General features: G+C 44.2%; 1 protein-coding gene across 1 annotated transcript; it reads right to left on the reverse strand.

The window, feature by feature from the left end:
• Positions 1-3323: 3323 nt before the first annotated feature.
• htr2cl1 (5-hydroxytryptamine (serotonin) receptor 2C, G protein-coupled-like 1) lies at positions 3324-25596 on the reverse strand. Its single transcript, XM_030088311.1, has 6 exons — positions 25123-25596; positions 16640-16840; positions 7443-7606; positions 7207-7360; positions 6198-6433; positions 3324-3927 (listed from the first exon to the last, which is right to left on the reverse strand). The coding sequence occupies exons 1-6, from the start codon at positions 25544-25546 to the stop codon at positions 3355-3357; spliced, it is 1752 nt and encodes a 583-aa protein (XP_029944171.1). The 5' UTR covers positions 25547-25596; the 3' UTR covers positions 3324-3354.
• Positions 25597-26060: the final 464 nt, after the last annotated feature.

Here is a 26060-nt window from a genome sequence, read left to right on the forward strand (position 1 = left end):
TTACCTGGACCAGGTATGAAGCCCCATTTCTTCAAATTCAAGGTAAGTTTAAGATTTAGGTAATGCATCTGTCCTACATTAGATGGCAGCAGTGCATCGCTGCAGCATCCGATCTGTCCTCAGTCCATCCACCAGATTAACCAGCAGTAACCAGCAGCCTAACCTAGTTCAGAACTGTTGCTTTTTTTCTACTGGTAGATTAAGTACAGACTAGAAGCTACAGGGACTCAATAATGTGCTGTGCGATACAGATTACCATGACAAGATGGGATGAGACAGATAATCACTGATAATGACTGTTTGGGCGTTGGACAGTGGAAGCGACCTGCTTTGGTGTCCAGTCTGTCCTCACTGCAGTGCCAAGTTTTTGGTCACTTCCAACTAATTGGAAGCCGACAGTCTTAACCAACATTTTAATTTAGTCTTCCTACTCTCTGTTGGAACTCAGTTTCTTATTCTTTAATGGCTTCAGAACAGACTAGACGTCAGAGTGACTCAGCACGCTGCCATGTGGTTCAAAGTGGTAGCACAGGACTAGATGAGAAAGGAAAATTGGCTAGTTTAAATCTAAGGTCTAGTAAATAACTTTAATTTGCAAACTAGAATATAAAGAAATGGCATTTTTGTGCAATGGGGATGAGTAGTAAGTCACTGTAGCATCCGGTCTGTCCTGATTCAGGTCTCAGATCTGTGCCGCTTCTTATTAATATTAGTTACCAGGATCAACTGTCACGATATTTAAAGTTTATTTCACCTCTGTTGCTTCTTTGTTTCTTTGTCCTCAATGGACAGCCCAGATGTCAAATTGACTCAGCACCATGTGGCACTTCATGGTATTACAAGACTTAAGATAGCAATGCTGGCTAGCCCCTTTCAAAAGTTTCCTTAATCTGTTTTATTTCCCGAACAAGTTCATCTGATTTACTCATGTTGGCATCAGCTGATTCCTGTGACTTTTTGTCTCGTTAGACTGAGGACAGACTAGACGCTCGAGGGATTCAACACAAGATTGAATGAGGCGAGGGAACTCAGCCAGCTGCCTTCACTTCATCAATAAATCCTGTTTTGTTTTTAGTTTACTTTCCATTTTAAATATAGAAAGTAGTGTCACTTTTGTCGATTGAGTGGCAGTAGAGTCCAGTCTGTCCTCAGATTTCTTTGGGATGAAACCTTGTGAAATTACATCATGTAGATTATTTTAGGTTATTTTTCATACATTTTGATGGGGACATGTGTCCCTTGTGTGTCCAACACTTGTGAATATTACGCCAGAGCTTTGGAAAGCATTAGACAGGGTAACTAAAAGCAAAAGCATCCCTCTTTAGATGACTTCTCGCCGCGTCGTTTCTCCTCAGCAACAGCAATTATCTCGATTTGGACTGAACCCAACAAAACAAATGACCTGATGCAACTTATCTAAGGTTACGTCTGCTCTCCGGAGGCGGAGTGCTGCAGATACTTCGACAGTGGTGCAGCGGCGAGGAATTTCACCGCCTGTCAGATGTCGATGAAAAGAGGGACGGGGAATCAGACTGACACGGCTCTCAGGGTCTCGGCTTGCTTTGATAGTCGGGGGTGTGTTTCTTTGACTTTCTGTCCGTCTCGTGTGACGGTAGAAATCTAAAGGTTGTCTGTCTGGGAGCTTCGGCAGCTGTCATAACACTCGCACATCAAAGAGTCCGATTTAGAGGTTTCACATAGCTGTTCACTACTCCTGGCTGCAATTTTGCCAAGTTTTTCAGCCCAAGCAATGAAGATTTTATCCAAATAATTCTCATCAAAAGATCATTAGCGGTTTAATAAGCAACACATTTCTGTTCTGTGCTTTCAGTTTGGCCTGCAGCAGTGAGAAAATCATACAGCTGAAAGGATTTTGGATCGAAATCAGCTTGACCTTGAATGAAAAAAAGCATTTTTCCTTCAGAAATTCATTAAATGCAAAACAGTGATGATTTTCACTGTGATTGTTATTGAATAAAAAGCTATGTGTTACAAAACGCTGGCGACATTTTCTGTTTCGGGTTGACATTCAGACAGATCGAACTGAATCATGTAACCGTTGACAAAAAGTGGTCATACTTTAAATACATATATCAGTTTTTGTTTAAATGGAATCAATTTGAGTGGCCTGTCAATGCACATCAGATAAAACAAGCAGTACTAACACTATGTCCTTTGTACCATTTGATTCACTATCCTTCATCTGTTGTTCATGTCTCCCCTTTTCTAAAACGCTCCCGTTTAGGTGACTCACATGTAATCGCTTTAAATGAATTAAATTAATGATTGAAAAAGAACACATATGTTTATTTTAAAGATGACGAAAAGTTGTGAACTGAAAATTTAGACTTCTTCCCTTCTATTTTAAGCTTTTATTGGTTGCTGAGAGTAAAACTGTTAATTCTCCACGGTGGTTTTATCGGTGAGCAGAAAGAGGAGCCTGACGGCCGAGTTGAGCCGTAGGCCTGCACCTTGTTTTTTTGTTTTTCTTTTTTTTAGCTCTTTAATGTATGTCTCCCCTGTACAATCCGAGGGAACGGCGACCCCCCCCCCTCTGTGTCGTACGACCAGCAGATGGCACTGTGAGTCCACCAGAGACCAGCGGCCCGTTGTACATTCCTCCCCGGTTCTCCTTTTGAGAAAGTTCTCCTTTTGAGAAATCCCGTTACCGTCGGCTGAATAGTCTGATTATACATGCTCAGACGGTTCGTTCACATGGATTTCACAAACGTTCTCGTCGAAAGCTGAACCGGCACAAAAATATATTTGGTTTAGTTTGCTTGGTGTGGAGAGAAAAAGCCACACGGACCAGAGCTGAAGGACTCTGCGCGAAGGCTCGGGGGGTCATCTTCAGGGACCCCCCTCCTGCTGACCTCGTGGTCGCTGCTCGACCCTGCAGCCTGCATCAGTGGGACTCCACGAAGGGCCTCGCGACTTCATGCCAGGTTTACTGCCAGAGTTTCACTTCACTCCCGCGTTGATCTTTCTTTCCTCCTCATTCTCAGTGAAGCGTCTCACATTTGCTTTCATGTGTGGATGAAGGCCTGACGGGTGCCTTGAATGTCTCTCTGTGGTTCGAAAACCAACATTTTGGCAACAAGTAGACGACGAACAGTGGGAATATTGGTTCACACTCTCGAAGAATGTTTGGAAATTCCCACGTTTTCACCGCTGAGGTTCTGGTTTCTTCTGATGTAAGTGTTGCACTTCAAGTGGAGAAAAGTAAAAGTCCCTCCACAGATAGAGAGTCATCACTGCGGGGTTTACCGCTGAAGGCTCCAGAGCAGCGGTCGGCTGACGATCCGCTCGGCCCGAAAGGCTGGAAAAGAAGACGGGAAACAACAAGTGGTTGAGTCAGACGCTGCTCGTGTGTTCTCTGGAGGCGGAGCTGTAGCTGATGAGCGACAGGTCCTGCTCCAGCTCCGTTTCCGGCTCCGTCTCCGAGAGCATGCCGACGTTGAGGCACTCGGAGAGGCTCTGCGACGCGATCCCGATCTGCGTGCCGTCGTCCGTCGTGTCCTCCGGGTCCACCGCCAGCCTCCCGTTGTCCCCCCGCCCTCCGTTACGACAGTTACTGTTGCGGTCCACCCCTGCTTTACCGTGGCTGCCCATCAGAAGCGGGGTGACGGCGTGCGACGGGCACGGCGGGGGAACCAGGAGCGTCTTGCAGCTCTGCGCCGCCGCGTTGGCTCCGACTTTGTACTGGCACCTGATGTAGCTGGAGAACGCTCTCCTGTAGGTCTTATTGAAGAGGGTGTAGACCAGAGGGTTGACCCCCGAGGAGATGTACCCCACCCACACGAAGACGTTGAGGAGGTCGTTGAGGAGCGTCTCGTTGCAGGAGTCGCGGCACAGCACGAAGGTGACGTTGGTGATGAAGAAGGGACACCACATGATGAGGAAGAGGAAGAAGACAATTCCAAGAACCTGAGGGAAGAACCAGAGAGAGCAGCATGAGGAGGGTGAAAGGTCATTCTGAGGGATTTTAGTTCAGGTGCCAGTTTGATCACAATGACCTGTGAATGCCAACAACCTCAAAAATTCATCCTATAAAGAAAACACATCAACTCTAATATACTTTTTTGACTACACTTTAGTCTGTATTATGTGGTGAATCCGATCAGGGGATCAGGATGTAGAAATGTGTCTGCATAAAAGATCATTTCAAGACTTTAAGGACAGTCTGTAACTCATAACTGCACATCAATAAGACCATCTGTTAGCACCGGCAGTTTTCTGTTTAAACTATTGTAATTAATGCTTTGTACTTCGGCACTTTTAGTCCCCGTATTCTGTTTGTTTGCATGTATTCAACATTATCTTGTGTTTTGATGAATATAAAGTGCTTTGGGTCACTATGAGTTCTTGCGAAGTAAATATACAGATAAATTATGATTGAAACCACATATGTAAATCAGAAGAGCTGAAAGTACTCTCTATTCTCTCTATTATGAACAACCTACCACCGTGTTCTCTTCAGGCTAATGTGGTCTAAACCTCGTCACGTCCCAGATTTATCTTGCATGTGACACGAACGCTACTGCACTGGCAATATAGAGGCTGGCTTTCACTGGTGCATGACTGTTATTGTTGACATGTACATGCATGGTGGCACAGTGATTACTGCTCTTGCCTCACATCAAGAGGCTCCTGGGGCCTTTCTGTGTGGAGTTTGCATGTTCTCCATTTCCGAAAAACATGCAAGTGAGGTTAATTGATGACTCTAAATTGTCCCTTTTTATTGAGTGTCTGTCTAAATACCCTCCCCTCGTCCATAAGTAGCTGGAATTCGCTCCAGCAAACTGCAACCCTGGAGAGGACAAGCGCTAAAGAAGACGAGTGAGCTGCCATCTGTTCGACACTTATTGAAACAGAGCACTCCCAGTGGACAAATTAGGAACAGCACTTCACTTCATCTTCAGAATACGCAGTTAATAATTCAGTTGGTTCTCCGCTTTGCAAGGTCATCCACTGTGGGAACAGGTTATTCTTTTCACGAAGCAAAAATTCAAATATCTCTCTGCAAAGTGGCTGAGATCTCTTGAACGTCCTCGAACCGAAACGCGCCTCATGCAGGTTGACGTTTCCTAATATCTGCGCGGCTGCGCCTCTTCTACCCAAATCTAAATTTTTGATATAGGTGTAAGAGTGCTTTGGTCCTCATCCAAAATTAATTTGAGTTTCCCGGAGCCGCTGCTGGGCGTCCTCCGAACACCCGGTGACTCCGGCTGCACTTCAAGCTGCTTCTTCCTTTTTTTTTTTTTTTTTGGCTGAAAGTGTCTGTGTGGAATTGATAACACCAGCCCGTCTAAATATTTCAGAGGAGACATTTGAAACTCGCCATGAGGAAACGTCTGGGAGTCACTCTGAAAGCCCCCCCAACACACACACACACACACACACACACACACACACACACACACACACACACACACACACACACACGCACACACACATGCACACACACACGCACACACACATGCACACACACACGCACACACACAGCACTTAGTGATAACCACTGCTGAGCAGATTAAATGAATTACCAGCAGAATATTGAGGTGTGAGTGTTTCAATGCGGTTTCACTTCTTCAAGGTTTTTTTATTGGCTTAACTGCACTCAGGAGATATTTACATGGACCAGTTGAACATGAAATTGCTCTTAAAAAGGAGGGCGTGTGTGTTTTCTGTGATCTCGGCTTCATCTTGGAAGAATTTCATTGAGCAGGTTATTGCTTTCTTTATTATGAGCAAAGGAAAAAATGTTTTTGAAAAGACCAAACTGAGAAATCCTGATATATTTTGCGTGTCTGGTTTAAGATGGGAACATTTTGTAAGAAATAAAATTATGAACTCACATACTGTATTCAGTAAAATGGTGCAGATTTTCATTCTGACTGCAGGTGATCATCCACGCCTCTCTGTCAGCCAACATGGGCGAATCCATATAGAGATAAGACTAGAAAATGGAGTTCCATTCAATAGGAACTGATCTTCCAGATACCAGGTTCTGCAAGGCTGCATATTTGAGCCCCCATCTCGATCTGTCCATATGCTGAAGTGTCCTTGAGCAAGGATGTGCTGTGTAAGTGAAGTCTATTTAACAGTGTGTTTGACATGCTGCATTTTCAAACTGGATATTGTGTTTTAAAAGTTTAAATCAAACATCCAGGTCGGGTTCGTCGCCTTGTTCTCACCTTTGAGGCCCGCCTCTCGTTTTTGATGGCCTGCATCATCCCCCGTCGCCCGTGGCAACCGGACGCGTCGCTCCGGCCCGGGCCGGCGGCGGGCGAGCTGAGCTGCGACGCCACCTCGGAGCTGGGGATGATGCTGATGCTGTCCGAGGTGGAGGCGCTGAGCAGGATGCTGGGCTCCGCCCCCTTCAGGCAGCTCAGGGTGTTTCGTCTGCTCTGGGGGGGCGGGGGCTTCAGCTCTGGGGGGACGGGCAGAACATGGACAGATTTTACAAAAAGGATCAGCAACTTTATATTTAGTTGCAAAGAAAATTGCTGCATGTACAACCAGGGAAGGAATGGGGAGAGGTGTGGAGATGTGGATCAATTCAATAGCTACATTTAATCTGAATTTTGAAAAGGAAAAAGGCCTGATGCTGCAGAAACCGTTTACCAGTGCACTTTCTCACTTTGACAAGATGAGAGGAAATAGTTTGGATAAGGATCACTGCGCTCGACAACTACACACCGTCTTATCAACACTTCTATCGCTGGATGGATTTTAGTGGAGCGTAAACCTCTCTACATCCAATGAGAGGTTTCCCCCTTCTGCTATCCTCCAACCATTGCCTTCTGATCCAGGATGGTTTCCCCACACAGAAGGAAATGAGTGATTTAACAACGTACATGAACTGGTATCTCCACTATCTCCTTTACTTCATGTTATTTGTGGTGAAACGTGGCAGATAAGAAAATATGACACACACAATGAAAGCATAAAGTACGATGAGTGACATCAAAAGCAAACAGGAGGATTCAAATGACGGGAGCATGAATTGCATTAATCCAATCAATTCTAAGTATGTGCAGTCAGATCTCATGAGACTAACAAATATTGTAGGAAAACTCAAAATTGGTCCCACGGAATACGCTCGCATTTGCATGGAAAATATCTCATAATAAAGTAGGCAAATAGGAGTCGTGATGGGCCAGCTGAATTACTGCTGCTGGGTGGCCGTGTTGCTGGATTCACCTTGTGAGTCTGGAGGAGCAAGTGTGTTGATCTGAGGAAGGTGGAAGGTGCTGGGTGGAGGCTGTAGTGTGTTTGTCATTGCTGGTGTGTGCAAAGGCTGCTGGGAGGAAGCCTTGGCCTCGTACAGGAAGACGGTGGCTTGCCTCTGGAGCACCTGCAGAGGGGACAGTTTGCATCAGCAGTTGAGGACACGACAGGAGGACGCAGGGAGTTCGCCCAGCCGCACAAAGACCTGCCTGTATGGTGAGGCAGTACGTCACCACCATGATGACCAGGGGGATGAAGAAGGCCACGAAGGAGCCGATCAGCATGAAGCGCTCCTCGTTGAGGACGCAGCTGCCGTTGACAAAGACTTTGTCCTCGTTGTGGAGGCCGATCACTGGAATGGGCATCGACACTCCTGAAGAGGAAGAGAACAGGAGAAGTTCCGCTTGGTTTTTAGTATTTTGTTGCAGCAATCCCCTTCCTGTTACAGACTTTATATAATTGCATTTGTTTGGCTCCATTATATACAGATTATCCATCCATCCATGTGCTCCCTATTCTCCATGTTGAGAATTATGGAGCGCAAGAACAAATCAAAATTAATGATTTAGTAATGTGTAGCATAGTTGAACATCGCTTTAATTCCCCCGCCTCATAATTCCCCTTTGAAGTGTATAAATCTAAAAACTCACTGGGAGATGAGCTGTAGATTTTTAATGCAACTCTTTCAACGTCTCGACTTCACACAAAACATATAAAAGCAAATCCAAAGAGCTCTGCTAAATCCACTGAGAGTGACTCTACAGTCTTTAATTGGAAGATTTTCTGCATGTAATATGTAAAGTCTTTTAAACTGAAACACTATTGTGGCCTAACTGAGCAGAAACTACTCCATTTGTGTCTGTTTTTCATTTCCTTAACTTATTTTTGTATGAATTTAAATCTGTAATAAAGAAAAATGCACTCCGTGTCTGAAAATGGTTCCTCAAATTAAAGCGTAAAAACACAGTGTAGGTTAATATTAGAGAGGCTGAGTAATCTGAAGCTTCCACAGAAAGACTAATGACTTTAAAGCAAACACTCAAGGCCTGACTCATCGCATGGCAACACATTGGGTTATTATGGATGAACAACCATAAATCATGGCTGGAAAATACAGAACTATCTCCAGGTAATCGCTCAAAAACACATTTCCTGGTTTCCACATTAGCTTTTAAAGACTCACTTTTTATGATAATGAGAGTAAATAAGCAGAAGCTGCTGTAAAGTAACTTATTAGGAGCCTAATAAGGGCCACACCGGTAATAAATCAATACGCTATTAGAGTCCTTACAACGTCTGGGTGTAATGGGGCTTCGCCGTGGCGTTTCGGCGCCGTTAGAGGACACTGCTGATAAAAGAGCGAGGTGAGAACCGGCCTTTGAAGACCGAGCCGATTTCCTGACCTGTGATTATAACACCGACTAATGATCTCAAAGAGCTTTTCTGGTGGAAGCGTCCGCATCCAGTCTTGTTTTATTACCGAGGCACTCCGGGAAGGAAAGAAAAGAATAGAAAAAAAGAAAAACAGGTGCGGCCCTGAAGTGTCTGGGCAGACGAGTGTTTCGCTGACGAGTCAGGATATCTTATTCCGTTCCAAATTGCGTGGGCTGGAATAAGTGCGAGCTGCATCGATTTATCCTGCTGCTAACCGGCTCGACTTCAAAATGCTGTTTGGAGCAGCGGTGCCCCCCCCGCCTGAAGAATGTAATCAGCACGCGGGGGGAAGAAAGCGTTTGCACTAAATCCAACCACTTTACTTCCGTGAACGTCCAGATCAGTTGTGAATGCAATGACTCCGCCTGAAAGTCTTGCAAGAATCAGAACTTTCTTATACCGCGCAGAGATGACTTTAAACGTCTAACTGAAGGAAATTTTTGCAACTTCAGTTTATACAACAACATATAAGTGAAAATGGAAAACAGTTGTTGTGTTTTGTGCCCATTTTGTGCCAGAAAAATACATAAATATTCAAAATATGACCACCTGAGCAAAGTTCACGGACACGCTCTCTCGGTGTCGGCTCGCGGCGGAGCACCGTTTGAGGGCTCGGCCGCCGCAGGAAGATTACTGTAACAACAGATGGGGATCAGTGAAATCATCGGCTCTGAGCTGCTCTACAAACCCCCTCACGAGCCCCACCGACGACTGTGAACCTGAGAGTCAACACCAGCAAGGCACAGCGGGGGGGCTTCGGCTCCGTACGCGGCAGATTATGGAAAACGGCTTTGAAGAAGAAATACATATGATAAGACGTCTGGAGAGAATGGGTCGGATTTTCTATTCATCCTACTTTAGAATAAATAAAGACGCCAAAGCAGTCTGTGGACCGCCCTCAGACTGCTGCTGTCTCAGGTTAGATCTAGTTTTTCTGCTGAAATTGTTTTCTGAATTGAAATTAAAGTTGCAATATACAAGGTGCCAGAAAAAGTCACTTTTATGTCCATCAGAGCCCCCGAGACACGTTTACCCCAAAGAGGATCGGGAGGGGATTTGTGTGTATTTCAGCTGTAATTAAAGTGGAGCAGCCTGAGAAAAGTCTATATTTTAATTGCTTCATTTGATTCTCAAATGCCTTCAGGGATACTGTTCAACATAAAGAATCCAGCTGGAATAAGGTAATCTCCGGGGACGACATTAGAACAATTGTGAGTATATTATATTAAACCCACTAAAAAAAATGTTCACTCTTTCCCCGACAAAGAAATCTCCCACACAGGATGGAAAATCTATACCATGAGGACTGTTTACCACAGATGTTCTATTTAATCTAATCTAATCTATTCTAATCTGATCTAATCTAACCTGACAACGTTCCAAAAAGCTATAGTATCCACAGCGTTACTTTTTTTTAGCCAGCTTTTACCAAATCTCCTTCAGAAATCCCAAACGATGAACAAACCAAGCCTCGCTTCACATTTACATCACGTGATCTTTAACAGATGAGTCTTTCATACGAGTGACAGCGATGTTGAGTCACTGTAGTGTCCGGACTGTCCTCAGTTCAGCAATTGACAGCTAGCTGCAATTTTGTTGTGTTTAATGAGATCTAATAGATATTTCTCCAGCAGGACTCTGATGTCAGTGACTCACTACACCACCATGTGGTGACAAGTGGAACTGCAGTCCTGAATATTTGGCTCAATGATCATTGATCATCATAATTTCACTGTTCTTCCTGAACGAACAGTAACTCATTTTCTTTTACTCTCGTTAAATGAAAATAAATTAATGAATATAACTCCAGGTATCATTTTAAAAACACATTCAAATGAAGGTCTCAATAGCGTCAGACTGGTATAAAATCTTACATAATGTCTTATGTAAGCCGTCTCTATTCTGTTCCTACAAATCCAGATGGATTGAGCCAACCTCCAAGTCAAACAGGGTGGGTTATTAGACGAGAGAGAATGGCTGCGGGATCCTTCTGAGGGATGTTTCGCTGCTAATCCTTCAGCATTGATCGCTGTAAGCCCTCTCAGACCTCAATCACAGCGGCGTGTAGCGGTGGAGAACCTTTAGAGGGGTCAAGGAAATGCCAGCGGAAAGACGGGGGATTTCTTATGATTCGAAAAACAGCTGGTGGTTCGGGGGCCCCGAGAGGGGAGCGGGAACGGTCGTCGCTCTGATATTTAAAGGCATCAATCAACTCGATCTGTCAGGGGAACTTTTGAGGAACGATTTATAACGGCCAAGCAGTTTTCTGGAAAATACACTCCGTTGTTTTGGTTTCCATCCCAAGATGACATATTTTTCTTCTGCGACAAATAAAAAACTCATTCATGTGCTGATTACAGGATACAAGAAACGGCTTTTGTGCTTTTCGGTTTACATGATTGAACCAGTAATTCGTCCTGTAGTTGTTGTCTTGGGTCTGCAGGGTAACTCATTTATCTCTGCCATATAATTTTTTTTCTCCATATTTTCATATCCAACTCCACAATTTTCTGTTCAGGCTGATCAATGTCAAATGTCTGATGACTCACTCTGCACTTGAGGGTGTGTCCTGTTTCCAACATGTTCATTTTCAAGCCCCTCCCCCTCGATGGGAATCCATATGCAGCCTTGTGGGGTTTTTGCATTTGCACAAAACAGTGATCTGCATGATCAGACTCTGTTTACTCTAGAGAGTCCTTCATTTGATCTGCGATCAGGCTTTGAAACACAAACCACACACATTTTAAATGACCTTTAAGTGATTTTATCAGGAGAGCTAATGTTATTTCTTTACTTTTTTATTATTGTTCTTATTGTACTTAAAAAATTGCTGTGTACTGCCTTGTTTATATATTATGTTCTTATCTATAATCATCTCCCACTGTGCCCCAAGTGTTAAACATACTTGTTTCTTTCAATGATTGATTCGATTGATTACTTATGGAGTTGTGCAATGAGTGTGTGCATGAATGTGAGAGCACACTGTGGGACAAAAAAGCTTTCTGAATTTGAATCTCTTTCAGTGACAGGTCAAGGGAAAACTTGCAGCTTTTTTATTTCCGTTTCAGGAAAGTTTCCCGTTTACACAGCAACAGCAAAACGTCATTTTAACAAGTTCTTTTCATAAAAATGTACTGACTGTTGCTATTGTTTGCTACAACATCTAACCAGATATAAAAGAATGCCGCACCTTATTTCTTGACTTTCATGCGTCTCTAAGACAGAATCTTTATTTCCTACATAATCTGGCTTAAAGGCTTTGGAAGTGTTTGCTGACAGATGCTCCAGAGGTGATGAAGATGTTTGCAGGACGTGACGACAGACTCCAGGCCGAGAGAGTATAGCTGCATATTTTCTTCATTTTTTTTTTCTAAAAGCATCACACAGAGTGAATAAACAATTATATCCATCTGGTGTTTTCCTGCTTCAGAGCGACCAGGAGGATGTAAACGAGAGCTTTGATCCACCGCATTGAGTAAATCCGCCTGCACTTACAACCATGGACGTCATGAAACAGAGATCTATGCAAATCAGCTGGTTAAATCGTTTCCTCCTTTATTCCACTTCCTGTTTATTATCTTCCCTCTCAGAACCAGTCGACGATTTGTGGTTGCGGAAAACACACCGATTCTTGCAGATAATCAAAACTCGACTGGGCAAAGTAAAGATCTGATGTCAGATATTCCTGTTTTCAATCTTCTCCGGGTGAAACGTTTCGCCCGGACGCACGTGGACCGCGGTCCGGAGGCCGCAAGACAATCAATATGCGCTTGCTGCTTTCTTTCCGCCCTCGGTCTGAGGAGCACCGCACTCAACACATTTCGGGAACAAACACCGCTCTCTCACCCCGACTCAGAAACCTGACTTCAAAACAGCTCCTCTGACAAGTACAACACGAGCATCCAGAATGTGCGAGAGCTCTCGCCGCCGCGCCAAAAAAACAGCGAGGTAATTCATGCATGACCGCCGCTCTGCATTTCAAATTCACCACACACACACAAAAAAAAAGGAAGCTGTTGCGTCCAGATTTGGTATTTCAGTGCAGATGTACCAGTTCTGGTAGATCTGAAGAGGCGGGAGGCCCAAAAGCTGGACGATAAACTGCCAAAAAAGTGGCAGGAAGTCTTTTCTGTTGGACGTTCGGTCGCTAATCCTTTAGCATTGATTGCTGTAAGACCTCTGAGACCTCAATCACAGTTCAGTGTTGTGGTGCAGAACCTCTCCGGGGGAGGGGGGCTCAAGGAAACGCCGACGGGAAAAGATGGGGGGAATTCTTCAGATTCAAAAGTAGAAAAGGATGTGAATGAGCAGTGAATCAAGAAAAAAGAAAAAAAAAATCCAGCGGGTGTCTGGAGAAATCAGTCAATCGAGCCAGTCTGTCGATGAAGCTCGCAAAGAAATATTCTCACAACATCGTCCTGGCAAGATGTGCTTCACAGGAAACCATCACAGCGTTGGCGAGGGCGGTTTCACACACTCAATCATCTCTGACTGGGAAGTGGATTTTATAATCCATACGGAAGTGGAAGGAAATATAAAGAAACAGAAGAAGGGTGAAAGTATCAAGGATACAGAATAAAACAAAGAATCAATGTGAGTTATCATTGTGTCACCTCTTAACATCACAGTGAGGTCTTTGGACCCATGACTTCCTCACTGTGAATGCAAAGCATGTCAGAAAAGCATCAGAACGCACTTCAAAACCAACAACGATCAAATCTATTGTCCTTGATAGAAGACATGTAATTATCTTGATAGCCGTAGATTAATAAAAGCCGACTCAGATATTTGCTAAATGTTTCACAGCTCTGAGACAGATCCTCTCTAATGTGGATAATCCCCCCGTCTCACTCTTAAGTTTCACATTTCAATCTGAATAAACAGATATTTACCAAAGCCTTCCTTCCAAGATCACATGCAGCCACCAGAGGGGTTCATCCACCAACATCAAGTGTGTGTAATTGTGTATGTGTGTGTGTGTGTGTGTGTGTTGGGATAGAGAAAGGCCTTCTGGGTTTTAAAGGGCGCAAAACAACATCAGCAGCAGCCGGAGGTCAGACCGACCATCTGAGAGAAACGTTCTAAAAGTCATGTGATCCCTCCAGACTCTCCTCAGAGGGAGGCACCACCTTCCCCCAGTGCACACACACGCTCACACACTCACACACTCACACACACACACAACAGCCTGATGACTCCAAGTTACGACACAGCAACAGAGATTGCTTTAACTGTAGAAGAAAGGAAAAGCGACCGAGTGATGAAGGAGGCTGCAGAGCGGGAAGGACACTTTGTTTTTTTTTGTTTTTTTTTTTCCCTTCACGTGTCGATGAACGTCACGTCACATGACTGAGAGCAGCCAGGAAATCGACCTCCCGGTCAGAGCATCACAGCCGAGTCCCGACTCAAGGGGCTGCATTCGAGAGACGAACGGTGTCGAGGATTCCCTCGTCCTTCTGTCAATCAGTAAAAAAAAAAAACAATCTAATGAGCAACATGTGGAGTTTTCCAGGAGCTCCAGGTCACAGGTCACACAGATCAGCATTTGGAACCATGTCCACATTATGAAGTAAAGTGTAACTGTCTGTAATTGATTACTTCCATGAATTAAAAAGTGACAGTAGCGACATTTTCATGCCAGAAGTTACTCTTGATGCAAAAACTGAGAAACTGCAGAGTTGCAAATCTAAAATTCCCAAGCTCCTCTGCGCTCGATTCACAACACCATCAAGGAAGATCTTGAATAAACCATGCCGGGACTTTCTCAAAAGCCACATTCATCTTCAAGGAAGCATCAAGGCTCCCGTGCCGACTGTCGCCTGCAGTCCCGCTGCAGCCTGGAGTCCTCTGGGAGCAACGAGAAAAACACCAAATTCACACCACAGTGAAATAAAAGCCGAAGGGAGGCCGCAGTGCTCGTTTCAGGAAGTTTCAGGCTGATTTGTTGCATTGTTAACTGCTCAGCGTGGTGGACCAAAACTTCTAGTTTGAGCGCGTCCTTCAAATAATGGAGCAATTTTTCAATACAATCCTTTTGTCAGGAAAATTCAATACGAATAAATTCCAGTTCAACAAGTCTTTTCAGATTGAAAATATGACTTTAGGAATATTTGAGTAACGCAATTACAACAAAACCCTTGATTTACCCTATTCAAGTCTGACTGCAGAGCAGTCTTTATTTCTTCGATCGAGTTTAACAACATGCAGTAAAAACACCTTTTTGAATGAATGAATGAGATGCCTCCAGAAAGTTATGAATTACAAACGAATGCCAAAAATGAAGTCACACCAAAACTGCAGAACTACTCCAATTCTTCCTTTCAGGATGTTTCTGTCATTTATTTGAAAAACTGCCGTTTTGTTGAGCATGAATGTGGCTCTTTATGTTGGTAACGCAAACACTAAAACAGCTCCTAAACAGACACTGCGCGGGACATTTTGTGCATTTGTGTATTTCTATCTCAGATTATGAAGGCTTTTTTTGTACCGGTTTCATTTATGTGCTGTTTCTCTCACTTTGGAAAGACTCTAAATTTAAAATATGAACCTATAACATCAACCCAGGAAGATTGTTTTCGCCTTTTTTGCTGCAATCACCTGGAAAATCCTGCTGATAAAATCCACTAAGTGACCTTTAATGCAGCGGCAGACGAACGCTCACCCACACTGACTGCACGTATATGAATCTCATTTTCATAATATCTCATGGCGACTCCAAAAATACAACACAATTCATTCACTTGAATAATTTTTACCTTCGTTACTGGTACAAAATGAATATGAAATGCGCGGTAATGGCCGTCAGGGATTAGAATAGGAACTGCAGCAACGTGCCTGCTGACGCTCTGAGCGTCAACACGCCAACGGTGTCTCCGGTATTTCAGAAAATAAGCAGGTGTTGCTGGGGAGGACCTCTGCAGAAAGTAACAGTAGATCCCGAAAAAGTCGTTAACTTTAATAACAAGCATCAATCTGGAAACAATGTGCGGGCCCGCGGGGAACCGACACGTTAACAGGAAGACTGGACAATAAAAAAAAAAAAAAAAAAAAAAAACGCCACAAACTACAAATCCAGCCTCAGAAGTGACCATAAAACTGACCATAAACACCTCCGCCACACACTGGCGGAGGGTTTGTAGAAGCAGGGATGCATGTAGAGAAAAGGATCTCAATCCACCCTCATGGATTAGAAGAAAAACGAAAAACATGGCAGTAGAACACCTTTTTTTTCAAATTTGCATTGACATAAAAATCGTCTTTAAAATTCACATTTTAATGGAATGACTATGAAAACAAGGTAAACTCCACCATTTATCATCTCACTTCATTTAAACCCTTTTCACCGACTGAATGAATTCATTCACTTGAAGAAACGACTGTTAATTAACACTTTTTTTTTTACATCTCATTTTAGCAAATTCACGCTACTGTAAAAGCCAACAAATGGGAGGTATTTTTCAATTAAAAGCATTCAGCGGGTTGTCAGGAGTTACAAGGACATTACATCTTATGAGGCGGGCGGCCATCTAAGTGGATAATGGAGCTCTGTAATGTCGGCACCGAGGCGGAAAATTACATTTCACAATGTAAGCAAGTACGTCCCCACATAGCTGGCGCCACTAAAAGTATAAAATATAGACTTTTGAGCCTGATAAGAATGACATATTTATCCTTTTTGCGTGCTTCAGAATTGGTGATAAGCAGCTGTTTTAATGATTTAAACTCAGCCGTTGTCGAGAGAGGCCGTTTTCAGTCTGGCGGCGCCGTAACAAAGGTCAGCGGCGTCTTCAAGGCGTTTTCCTCGTGACGGGATAAATGTCGACAGCAGAGTCGTCACCGACTCCGTGCACGAGATTTGAACCTATTTGTGAAACAGGGACGATTAAATCCTGGAATATTTAACGCTAGAAATCTGGGCGACAGTGAGGCTGATGTCAAATTACACGCGATGGGTGCCTGCGTGAGTTCCTACCTATAGAGATGGTCCAGACGGCCGCGATCTTCATCATGGCTTTGGTTCTGGAGTTGAAGCGGCTGTGCTCGATGGGGTTGCGGATGGCCACGTAGCGGTCCAGCGAGATGGCGCACAGGTGCATGATGGAGGCGGTGGAGAACAGCACGTCCAGGTAGATCCAGATGGGGCACAGGGCGCTGGGGAGGGGCCAGGCGTAGTCTGCGGGGAGGAAGAGGCGGAGAACGGTTTTTAATTCAACCCGCTGCAGTTGGCAAGCGGCGACGCCATTATGTTCAATCTATTCCGAGGGCCTGGCTGAGTGCGAGGCGTCGGGGACAGAAGACGGCGAGCGAAGAGGTTGACTAAACTTCAATTAATTAGAGAGCATCAAAGCTTTCCGCGCCCCCGAATCTCCCAGGTCCCTCGACACCTCGGATGGAGGCGATCGGTCTGATTACGCCATTTATTCAGTTTACCGCGATGATTATGACGGAGGTAATTAAGTAGAGATGTTTACATGGATAACTGTATAGCCGCGGAATCCAGGTTAAGAGGGGATAATTGGTTTGCATGTGACTGATCCCAGCAGGAATAAAAACCTGTTTATTCTTAAACTTACACGTCGGTCTTAAATGATGTGCAACACTGAATATCAGAGACGCTCTTTAAGCATCAAACTTCAGGTGAGACGAATCCTGCTGGCGTTTAAATGCTTAAAAGGGAAAGTAGACAAAGAGTTCTGTTTGATGACGCTGATTCAAGAGGACAGCTAAAACACACGTTGTTAAAAAAAAAAGTGTTAACGCTAATATAATGGGTGTTAATTCCCATTTGATTGATCTTCCATGATGTGGAGAGCAGAATTCACCCGGGACAGAGATAAAGAGGGGTGCTGGTGATCATACAGTGGCTTACTGGAGTCCTACGCCAGCAGGACGCGTCTCCGCTCATTACCTCCACCGAGCCGTCCTCAGGAGAACCGGGACCCGGCAGACCTGCTGAACTTCTTCCAGGTGTGAAATGAAACTTAAAAAGCTGGAAAATAACACCTGACCCATCGCATTCTACACTGACTGGATTTATTCAGATTTGATGGCTGCAGGAAGACGAAAAAAATACATTCAACTGAAGGTTTTTAGCCTTTTTTTTCCCCTAAGATAACTTGAATTTTCGCAGGACTGTACTGCCTCAGTCCTGAGGGCCCCGCTGATGCCACTACAGAACATAAAAGCTTGTTTACTCTGCTTTATGGTATTTTTTTTTGAATTACCTAGCTATCATGAGTGGTCTATGAGTTACAGTCATCGGAATGATAGGAATATAAAAGATTTAAAAAAAAAAAAGCTCTCAGCATCCTGGCCGTTGCTCCTGATGGAACAGCTCATTCGCTGTGAGTAAAACAGCGATTTACCTCCCAGTGGGCCAGCGAAGGGCTCACAGTGATGCTAAAAACGACCAGTTGTGTTGCTTCTCTGTTGATCCCTGAGGGTGAGGAGCTGGTTTTTTTTTTTCTTCCCCCCCCTCTTCCTCGTTCCACAAGGGAGAGGTCCAAAGGTGAGAGCTGGCACCGGCGCCGTTCTGAAAGACCGTTCGAGCCTCTGATGCGAGGAAATGAAATCACTCTCTACTATCTGTGCACCGGCGATGGTTTAAAAAACAAGAATATAAGAATTAAAAAAAGGTTGCATTTGCAGGATTACCTAAATATTTCCCCAGAAGGCAACTCCAGCTTCTTTCCATTAATCCCAGAAGGAAATTGCTAAATTTGTTTCTTATTTCAGAACCTCAGTACTTGGTTTTCTCGCCATGTTGTCCAACATGTCAGGCGTGACGCTCTCGTCCTCCTCTGCTTCCTCTTTTAAGAGTTTTAAACTCTGGAACATGGATTTATGGAACGAGCAGTAGATCTAAAACCTTTTCTTTTTGGACTATCAGGAGACTCCTGCTGGTTTTATACATCTGGTTTATTTTCTGACGTGATTTCTAAGAACCTGTTATGATCCAGTGACAGTAGGACCTTCAACGCTTGCAATTTTATGTTGACAGAGATGAATCAAACTGGTTGTCAGTATTAGAAATAAACGTGAAATAGATTTAATGTAAGAAACAACCCCAGAATTGGTGGCAGTATTTTTACCATCGCTATTATTTGTGAGTATGGTTCATGTTTCCATATTTTTTGTTGGTAACTTTGATTGATTTTCAGTTTGAACCTTTAAATGTGGTTTTAACTAAAGACCTTTGTTTTCTAGCTGGACCGTTTCTTCCAGTTCTGACAACTCCATTTGAAACTCGCCCCGTGTCCGTCCTACTTCACAAACATCCCTGATTTGTGCACATCTGCACCTTCATTTCCAGCTGTGTCAGCCCTCTGCAGAGGTCACACATCATGATGTTCGCAGTTTTTAAGAAAAAAAATTTTTTTTCTCCTGACCTGTGGTAAAACAACTGACTACACACTTCCTTTGCTTAATTTCACCGCTCATCTGCAGGACGAGCAGCTCGCACGTGATGCATGTGGCGTGAATCACACACTCGCTTGTGTGTGTGAGTGTGTGTGTGTGTGTGTCGCCGAGTGGGAGGCAGATTGCGTAAGTTTCCAGAGGTCAAACACTTGTCGGGGGCAGAGCATGACACAAACGCACTGAATCACACACAGCACTGGCAGGTGAGGAGGAGTCTCTAAACTCATCCCCGTTTCTCGTCACGTCTCGCTTTTAATATACAAATCATCTGTTTGTAGAGTCGAATCAGTGAGAATCACTCTTCAGGAATGGACTTGATGTCAGAAAACAGGAGATTTGTGCCTTTTAGCTGGCGCCTGATTGATGCTGAAGCAAAACCAAAATATCCTCAAGCCTTTACAAGGCAACCATCGAAACGCTCAGAGTGATTGAAGAATATTTCAAGACGGGAAATCAGCATGAATCAACGTCTGGTCTTACTTATATTTCAAATCGGCTGCATTGAAACGCCGACTAAAACCACACAAATCAAAGTATTTCAAACTTATAGAACTACCTCAAGGAGATTTCTACTGGATTTCTGTAAAAACAAATGGCAACACACACATTAGTACCGCTGTCCTGCTTTATTATTTACAGAGAAATACAAAAAAATTCACTTTTTAGTTGCATTTTTTTTTAACAAAATACCGCATTCTAGTATTTTGTGACTTAAAATCAGCATAAACCTCATATGTTTACCTAAAAACAAGGTAAAACAAGTGAGACAATCATGAAGCTACTCTTGGCTGTGGGTCGTCAATAGAACGTCGTCTCGTCTCTTATCATCTATTCTGAACACCGGTCCTCTTGTGTTTGTGAAAATCCTCTTTGGTATTCATGAAGGCGGAAATGACACTCATCATGTTAATGTGGCGCGATGTGATTTTACACATCTGTTTAGTCACCGTGAGTGCGTGTGTGTGTGTGTGTGTGTGTGTGTGTGGATCCAGCACGGGCCGATGGCCTCCAGCGATAACTCTGATTAAGTTGACCGTGAAGGTCGCTTACTTTTAAGTTCCTGTGTGTGTGTGTAATCTCTCCTCCCCTTAATTGAGTCCTCACATCCGCCTTTCTGCCGCTCTCGACTCGTTCTCATTTTCTGTGTTACTCATGCATCCTGTGCTCGTCTGAATCATTTCGCCGCTTATATTAAAACGCTCGCCGGTTCTTGCTCGGAGGTTTGTTTCATCTCAGACGGCAGGACCCGAGGCGAGACGCGTCGGGCTTCTTTTTTTTTAACGTCCAAACTGCACAAAACGAGCCGTGTCGTCGCCTCATATATTATCGGTGTTTTATTATCGCGTTTATCGCCACGTGAGAGGAAGAGGAACGGAATTACACTCATTTGATACGCCGGTCTTCCAGTGTGAATGAAAACGCGAGATCAGTGGGAAGGTAAGAGGGAAAATTGAGACATTATCTGGGTGACGGGGTTCGCTCTGCAGGCACGTCTTCCATTCACGTCACAGGAGATGAACCTGCCATTCGTCATTTTACAGCAAAAGACTTCCTCAGTGCTGTGAGTTTAAAGGAGCTGTCCACCTGGGGAGAAGAACTGCATCAAGACGTTCAGGCGCTCTTACTCTGGAACTATCGGAAAGGAGCCTCATCGGGCTGGAAACACATCAAATCAGCTCTAAATTCAACAAATATGTATAGAGCAGGAAACACTCCACCAGGAAATATTCAAAAGTACAAGGAGAATGTGTCTCATTTTAAATCAGTTCAAATGTGAAAGAAGTCCCTTCACCTTTACTGGTGTTATGTTTATATTTTGTTATGTTTTTTACACTGAAATCTTAAACTAAAGTACATAACATCAGTACTCTGATCACAGATGTGTGAAATAAAAAAAATACCGATTCTAAAGTTGAAGTGTTCCTCCACATACCTGAAGTTTCATTATGACACTTCAGGATGATAAACTGTTGACATTTTCAACTATTTTTTTGAATGCAATTCCAGTTTTCAGTATTATTGAGAGGATTTACACGTTTCAGCTTATTTTGTAATCTATTTAAATTCTTTTAAACAGTTTGAATTTGTTTTTTTTTTGTTCTAAACTATTTTTCTTTCAGCAATTTTACCCATTTAAATTGATTTAATATAGTCAAACACTTTAAAAAGTTTATGAATCTTATGCATTTTCAGTCATTTATTTCTTTTAGCTGTTTTTATTTTTTTTTTTAGTTGGACCATTATAAGCAGTTATACTTTTTTGTTATTTTACAAGAAAAGACTCCTTTCGAAAATCAAGACTTGTTTAGACGACAACACTTTTAGCAAAAATCATTTTTCCAGTTTTGTTTCAGAAAACTTTCGCGTTCACACGGCAACGATGTAGATTCCATGTCGGGCCACTAGCGGGTGCTGCTCTTCGCTTTTATAACGAAACCTTACTGCGCCTTGCTGCCGCGTCTGTCTGGCTTTCCTCAGGTGTGTAAAAGAAACAAAATAAGACTTGTACAGTGAATTCAGTGAAAACTTCACGTTGCCACTGCAGAGGTTTCAGACCTCTGACCTAAAATAATAAACCAACCTAAAAGACGAACGCTGTTTCCTCTTCAACAAAATACTGCGCTGCATAACCCCTCGACGTCTTCTCCACATGTCGTGCCCTCTTGTTAAAACCACAGTATTGCTTCACAGGTCTGCTATTTTAAGCGAATGTAGGCGTGAGACCCTGAGCTCCAGCTGGATTAAAGGACAAGTCGCACAAGCCTCTAAAGGGGACCTTTATTTTTTTTCTCCCAATCAAGCACGAAAAGTGACTATAACTGTCAAACAGACGCTGTGATCAGGCTGATTGGACTCATTTTGATGCTCTATTATAATCCTGATTTGATGATAAAAAGCCGTCATGAAACACACCGAGTGACTTCGCCTGCGTTCGTAGACTCCATCCACTCCCTCCAGTCATCGCTTCATAAGCACATTTGTTAAAAACTGAATGAGTGTGTCGGAAACACACCTAAAAAAAAAACAAAAAACAAAACAACAAAAAAAAGAAATGAAAAGTCGCCACGTTGCCTTTCGCATCATCTCTTGTAATAATTGCCGTCATTACAATCACTGTCATCATCATTACCGTAATGGGCGTGATTCATTGTCAATTTAAATGGTGCGAGAACATTTTTGTGATGCAGCAGTGTGTGTCAGTATTCGCCTGTGTGTGAGTGCGCGTGTGTGTGTGTGTGTGTGTGGTCTATCGCTCAGCGAGCGGTGAGGATCAATGCCTTCAAGTGCCGGTCTGATGGACAAACACTGAAGGTATCGATCCGAGCTGCAGATGAGAGCGCACGAGCATGTCAGCGCGCGCGTTTACAGGGACCGGCGCTCTTTTGGAGAGATTATATATTGAAACAGACACTTTAAAACTATCTGTGCAAGAAAAATAGGAAAGACGGTTTTCTTTTTTTAAAAGTTTGTTTGTGTGAAAAATTGATCAGAGCGAGCAAGCGGTGGCGGCGGCAGCTCCGGCTCGCAGGCGAGTGTGTCCATTGACCAAACACGGCTCATTAAGCAGCAATCAACCTTCCCTGTCCTGCTCAGTATTCCTGAAGGATCCCTGACAGCTACAAAGCAAACGCATCGATACGGCGACTTGCGACGAGGAAACCAAAGAGCTGCTGGGAGGGAAAGCGAAAAGAGCGATGGCAGAGTTGCTCACACTCGCACTTCACGACAACGCTATGACAAGTTTTGGCTGATGGCTCATGAAATTAATTACACCATAATTTTATGGCTGATGAGGAAACATTTCAGACATGAAAGAGGAAAATTCAACCGGCGATCTATCAACGCAGTTCCACAAAAATCTGGGAACATGAAGTGCAGATTCAAGCAGGAGGAGGATATATGTTCACTCTGAGTGTCAAGTGTGAGCCTCAACCTTTTCATTAAAGCCTCTCTGCTGCAGAAATACAACCTCTTCCTTGGATCAGGAGTTAGAAAGTGCTCGAGGCAAAGAGGCTGAAGGCTACAGAACATCCAGCAACTCGCCGAAGAGGCGGGCTGAGGGAGATTTAGACGCCACGCTTCAACAAATGGATGCTCACATTGGTTTGGATGGATTTTGATTTAACATGCATATCAAAAGTTTTCATTTTGGCTTGTTTTAAACCTGAGGTGCCGTTGGAATTATGGGTAAAATTAGTAGAGTTCATTCTAAGGTCAGTGGGTGTGGATAAAAAACGGAAAATCTTTAGAACTGATGTGATCTTTTCCAAAAAAAAATATCACAACAAGAAAAACAAAAAACTTTTTCAATTTAAACTTCAGGAGTGAGCCGTTTTGAGGAAAAAGAAGCTGAGCAAGCAGAAAAACTTCTGTCCGGCCCGGTGTTGTTTTCAGAGTTTCTTCCCGGTCTGCAGTGTTCTTACAGCAGATCTGACTGCTGTCTGACACCAGTTCCTCAAAGCTTTAATGCAAAACGCATCGAAAGCAAAGCCATAAAATAATCATTCTGACTTGCTGAATGCCCCGACCGATAAAAGATTAATGTGACGGCGCTGCTGTGGCAAGACACCTCATATATTTATCATTACGTCCAGGGTGCAAGACCTTGGTTTAAAAACTAAAATTTGATTTGGCCTCAGTTCAAATGCTCCAACACGACGACTTGGAGAAGACTCGAAGGCCCTGCTTACACCACAGTGCACAGTGACCCGAAAACCACGAAAGGTCAAAAACTGTTGCTGTTCTCGCCCACGACTCGGCGCGGCGATCACTTCTGCGACGGTGACATTTACAGGTACGCCGCGGGAAAGGCGCTACTTGTTTGAGGCGTTAATGCAGAGACCCGGCTGAGATAACCTTTCACGGATTTAATGTGTTGCTAAACTTTCGGAGAGGAAATTAAATACATAGCTGTCGATGTTTAAAGCGCCGCCGTCCTATTATGCAAATGTGGGCGTCCGTGCAGATTCCGGGCGCGAGTCGATAGCTGCTGTGATATTGCACTTATCAAAACCGACTCCAGTCGCTCGCAGAATAACCGAGTGCAGCGTCTCCGGGAAGCAGGAATCATTTCAATAATTGGACTGAGAAATGTTTTAAAATAATGACAGGGTGCACGTCGCAGCGTGTCGCTGAACAGCTGGCGAGTGGGCGCACGCTTAAGAATCAGTAGCGAGTATTGTTTCAAAATGGGATGAAGTTTTCAGGGATGCGTCACCTATTAAAGATTAAAGCAGGACACCGTCAGGAAGGCATTAGGCACAAGCTCTCCGGCAGGCAGCGGCGTCAGTTTTCTTAATGGAGTAAACCCAGTGTTTACAGGAGCCTGTTCAAATGAGGTGTAATGGGATTACGCATTCAGAAACGTACACGAGAAAACATCCAAACACACAATAAACCCGGAGACGGAAGGCTGGAATGAGCTCATGTCATGTGCAGTCACTTGATTTTGCAATTTCTTTTGGACTTTCCAGTAGTGAGTATGAGTATTAACTTTTACCAACTTGCCGATATGGATCACCAATACGAAGATTTATTAAAATCCATTAAGCCTAATTTATAGTCTGCACAGAGAGGATGTGCAGAGGCTCTGCGTTGCCACAAACCGCCTCCGCAAAGCCGCAGCGTCGATGCTCGACTGTGACTGTTTGGCTGCGTCTGTCCTGCGGAGTCCAGGGTTTACCCTGAATTCTCTCATAATCATCTGGGACCGGCTCCAGTTGGATGCAGACCGAAGGATGGGACATTATTAGATTTGGAGATGGACGGCACAATTTGGCTGGTGTAGCTTGTGAGAAGATCTGTGCAGTTTTACCCTAAATGCACATTTTACTACTTTCCAAAGATATTTTTGCTGTAATTATATTTACTTGAGCCGCTGGGAGTCATACTATACTTCTACTACAGTTGATAGCAGCGCCAAAAATAAAACTACTATAAAAATAAATACTTTTATGCGACTCTGAGGTGGATATTGAAAATCCAACGTAGAGTAGTTTTTGTACAAATATCGTGTTGGAGGTGCTGGTGACTCACCATAGAGGATGTTGATGAGGGAGATCGGCATGACCAGGATGCCTACGAGCATGTCCGCCACGGCCAGGGACCTCAGGAAGAAGTTGGTGGCGTTCTGGAGCTTCTTCTCCAGCGACACCGCCAGGATCACCAAGATGTTCCCGCCGATCGTCAGCGCGATGATGACGAGGATGAGCAGCGCCGGCCAGTTCTTCTCCTTGATGGCCGCCCTGCTGACCGTCTCCTGGGTGGTGGCGTTGTCCAAGCCCAAGCTCATGGCTGCTGCGCCCGCACCTCCGCTGCCGCCTCCCAGCCCGAAGCCCCACGACAAGGTCTGGTTGAAGTCCAGGGGGCCGCTGCTCGGCCAGGCCATCCGACTCCCGACGTCCAGGGAGGAGGTGGTGGTGCTGAACCCGCCCAGGAGGGCCCTCGCTGGGCCGCCCATTGTGAACAGTCACCTTGCTGTATTGCTTCACTGGAGATGCTTTCTGTACTTAGGGAGCTAATAAACGAGATTTCAGGGAATGGAGTGAAAAAGGGAAGAGAATAAGGTAAGGGGAAAAGCAGGGTAGGGGGAAAAGGGGGTGGGGAACCACTAACTACAGGTTTTCTTGAGTTTCTATTCTATTAGACTCAGTCTTGCTGACTGAAGCAGTCCTCCGAGGTTCAGAGCTCCCATTTTCTACCAATAACTCATTGGCGAAAAGTTCCCGAGAGACAATCCAAACAAAAAACGTCTCGTAACGCTTCTTGGTGTTCAGCCACGTCTACCTCCGGAAGGAAGCGAGGCTCTGGGAGTTCTCAATTTAGATCTGGAAGTTGGATTGCCCACATTATTCATGGCTGCGACGCGCTATGTACTTCTCCGTCCACCCAGTCAATGGTCGTCAGTCTGCCAGCCAGTATGAATCAGCGTCTGCGTTCCGCCGCGAGGCCGCCACTGGAGTCGTTTGTATCCA

This window comes from Salarias fasciatus, chromosome 3 (genome assembly GCF_902148845.1).
Source record: "Salarias fasciatus chromosome 3, fSalaFa1.1, whole genome shotgun sequence".
Taxonomy (NCBI): domain Eukaryota; kingdom Metazoa; phylum Chordata; class Actinopteri; order Blenniiformes; family Blenniidae; genus Salarias; species Salarias fasciatus.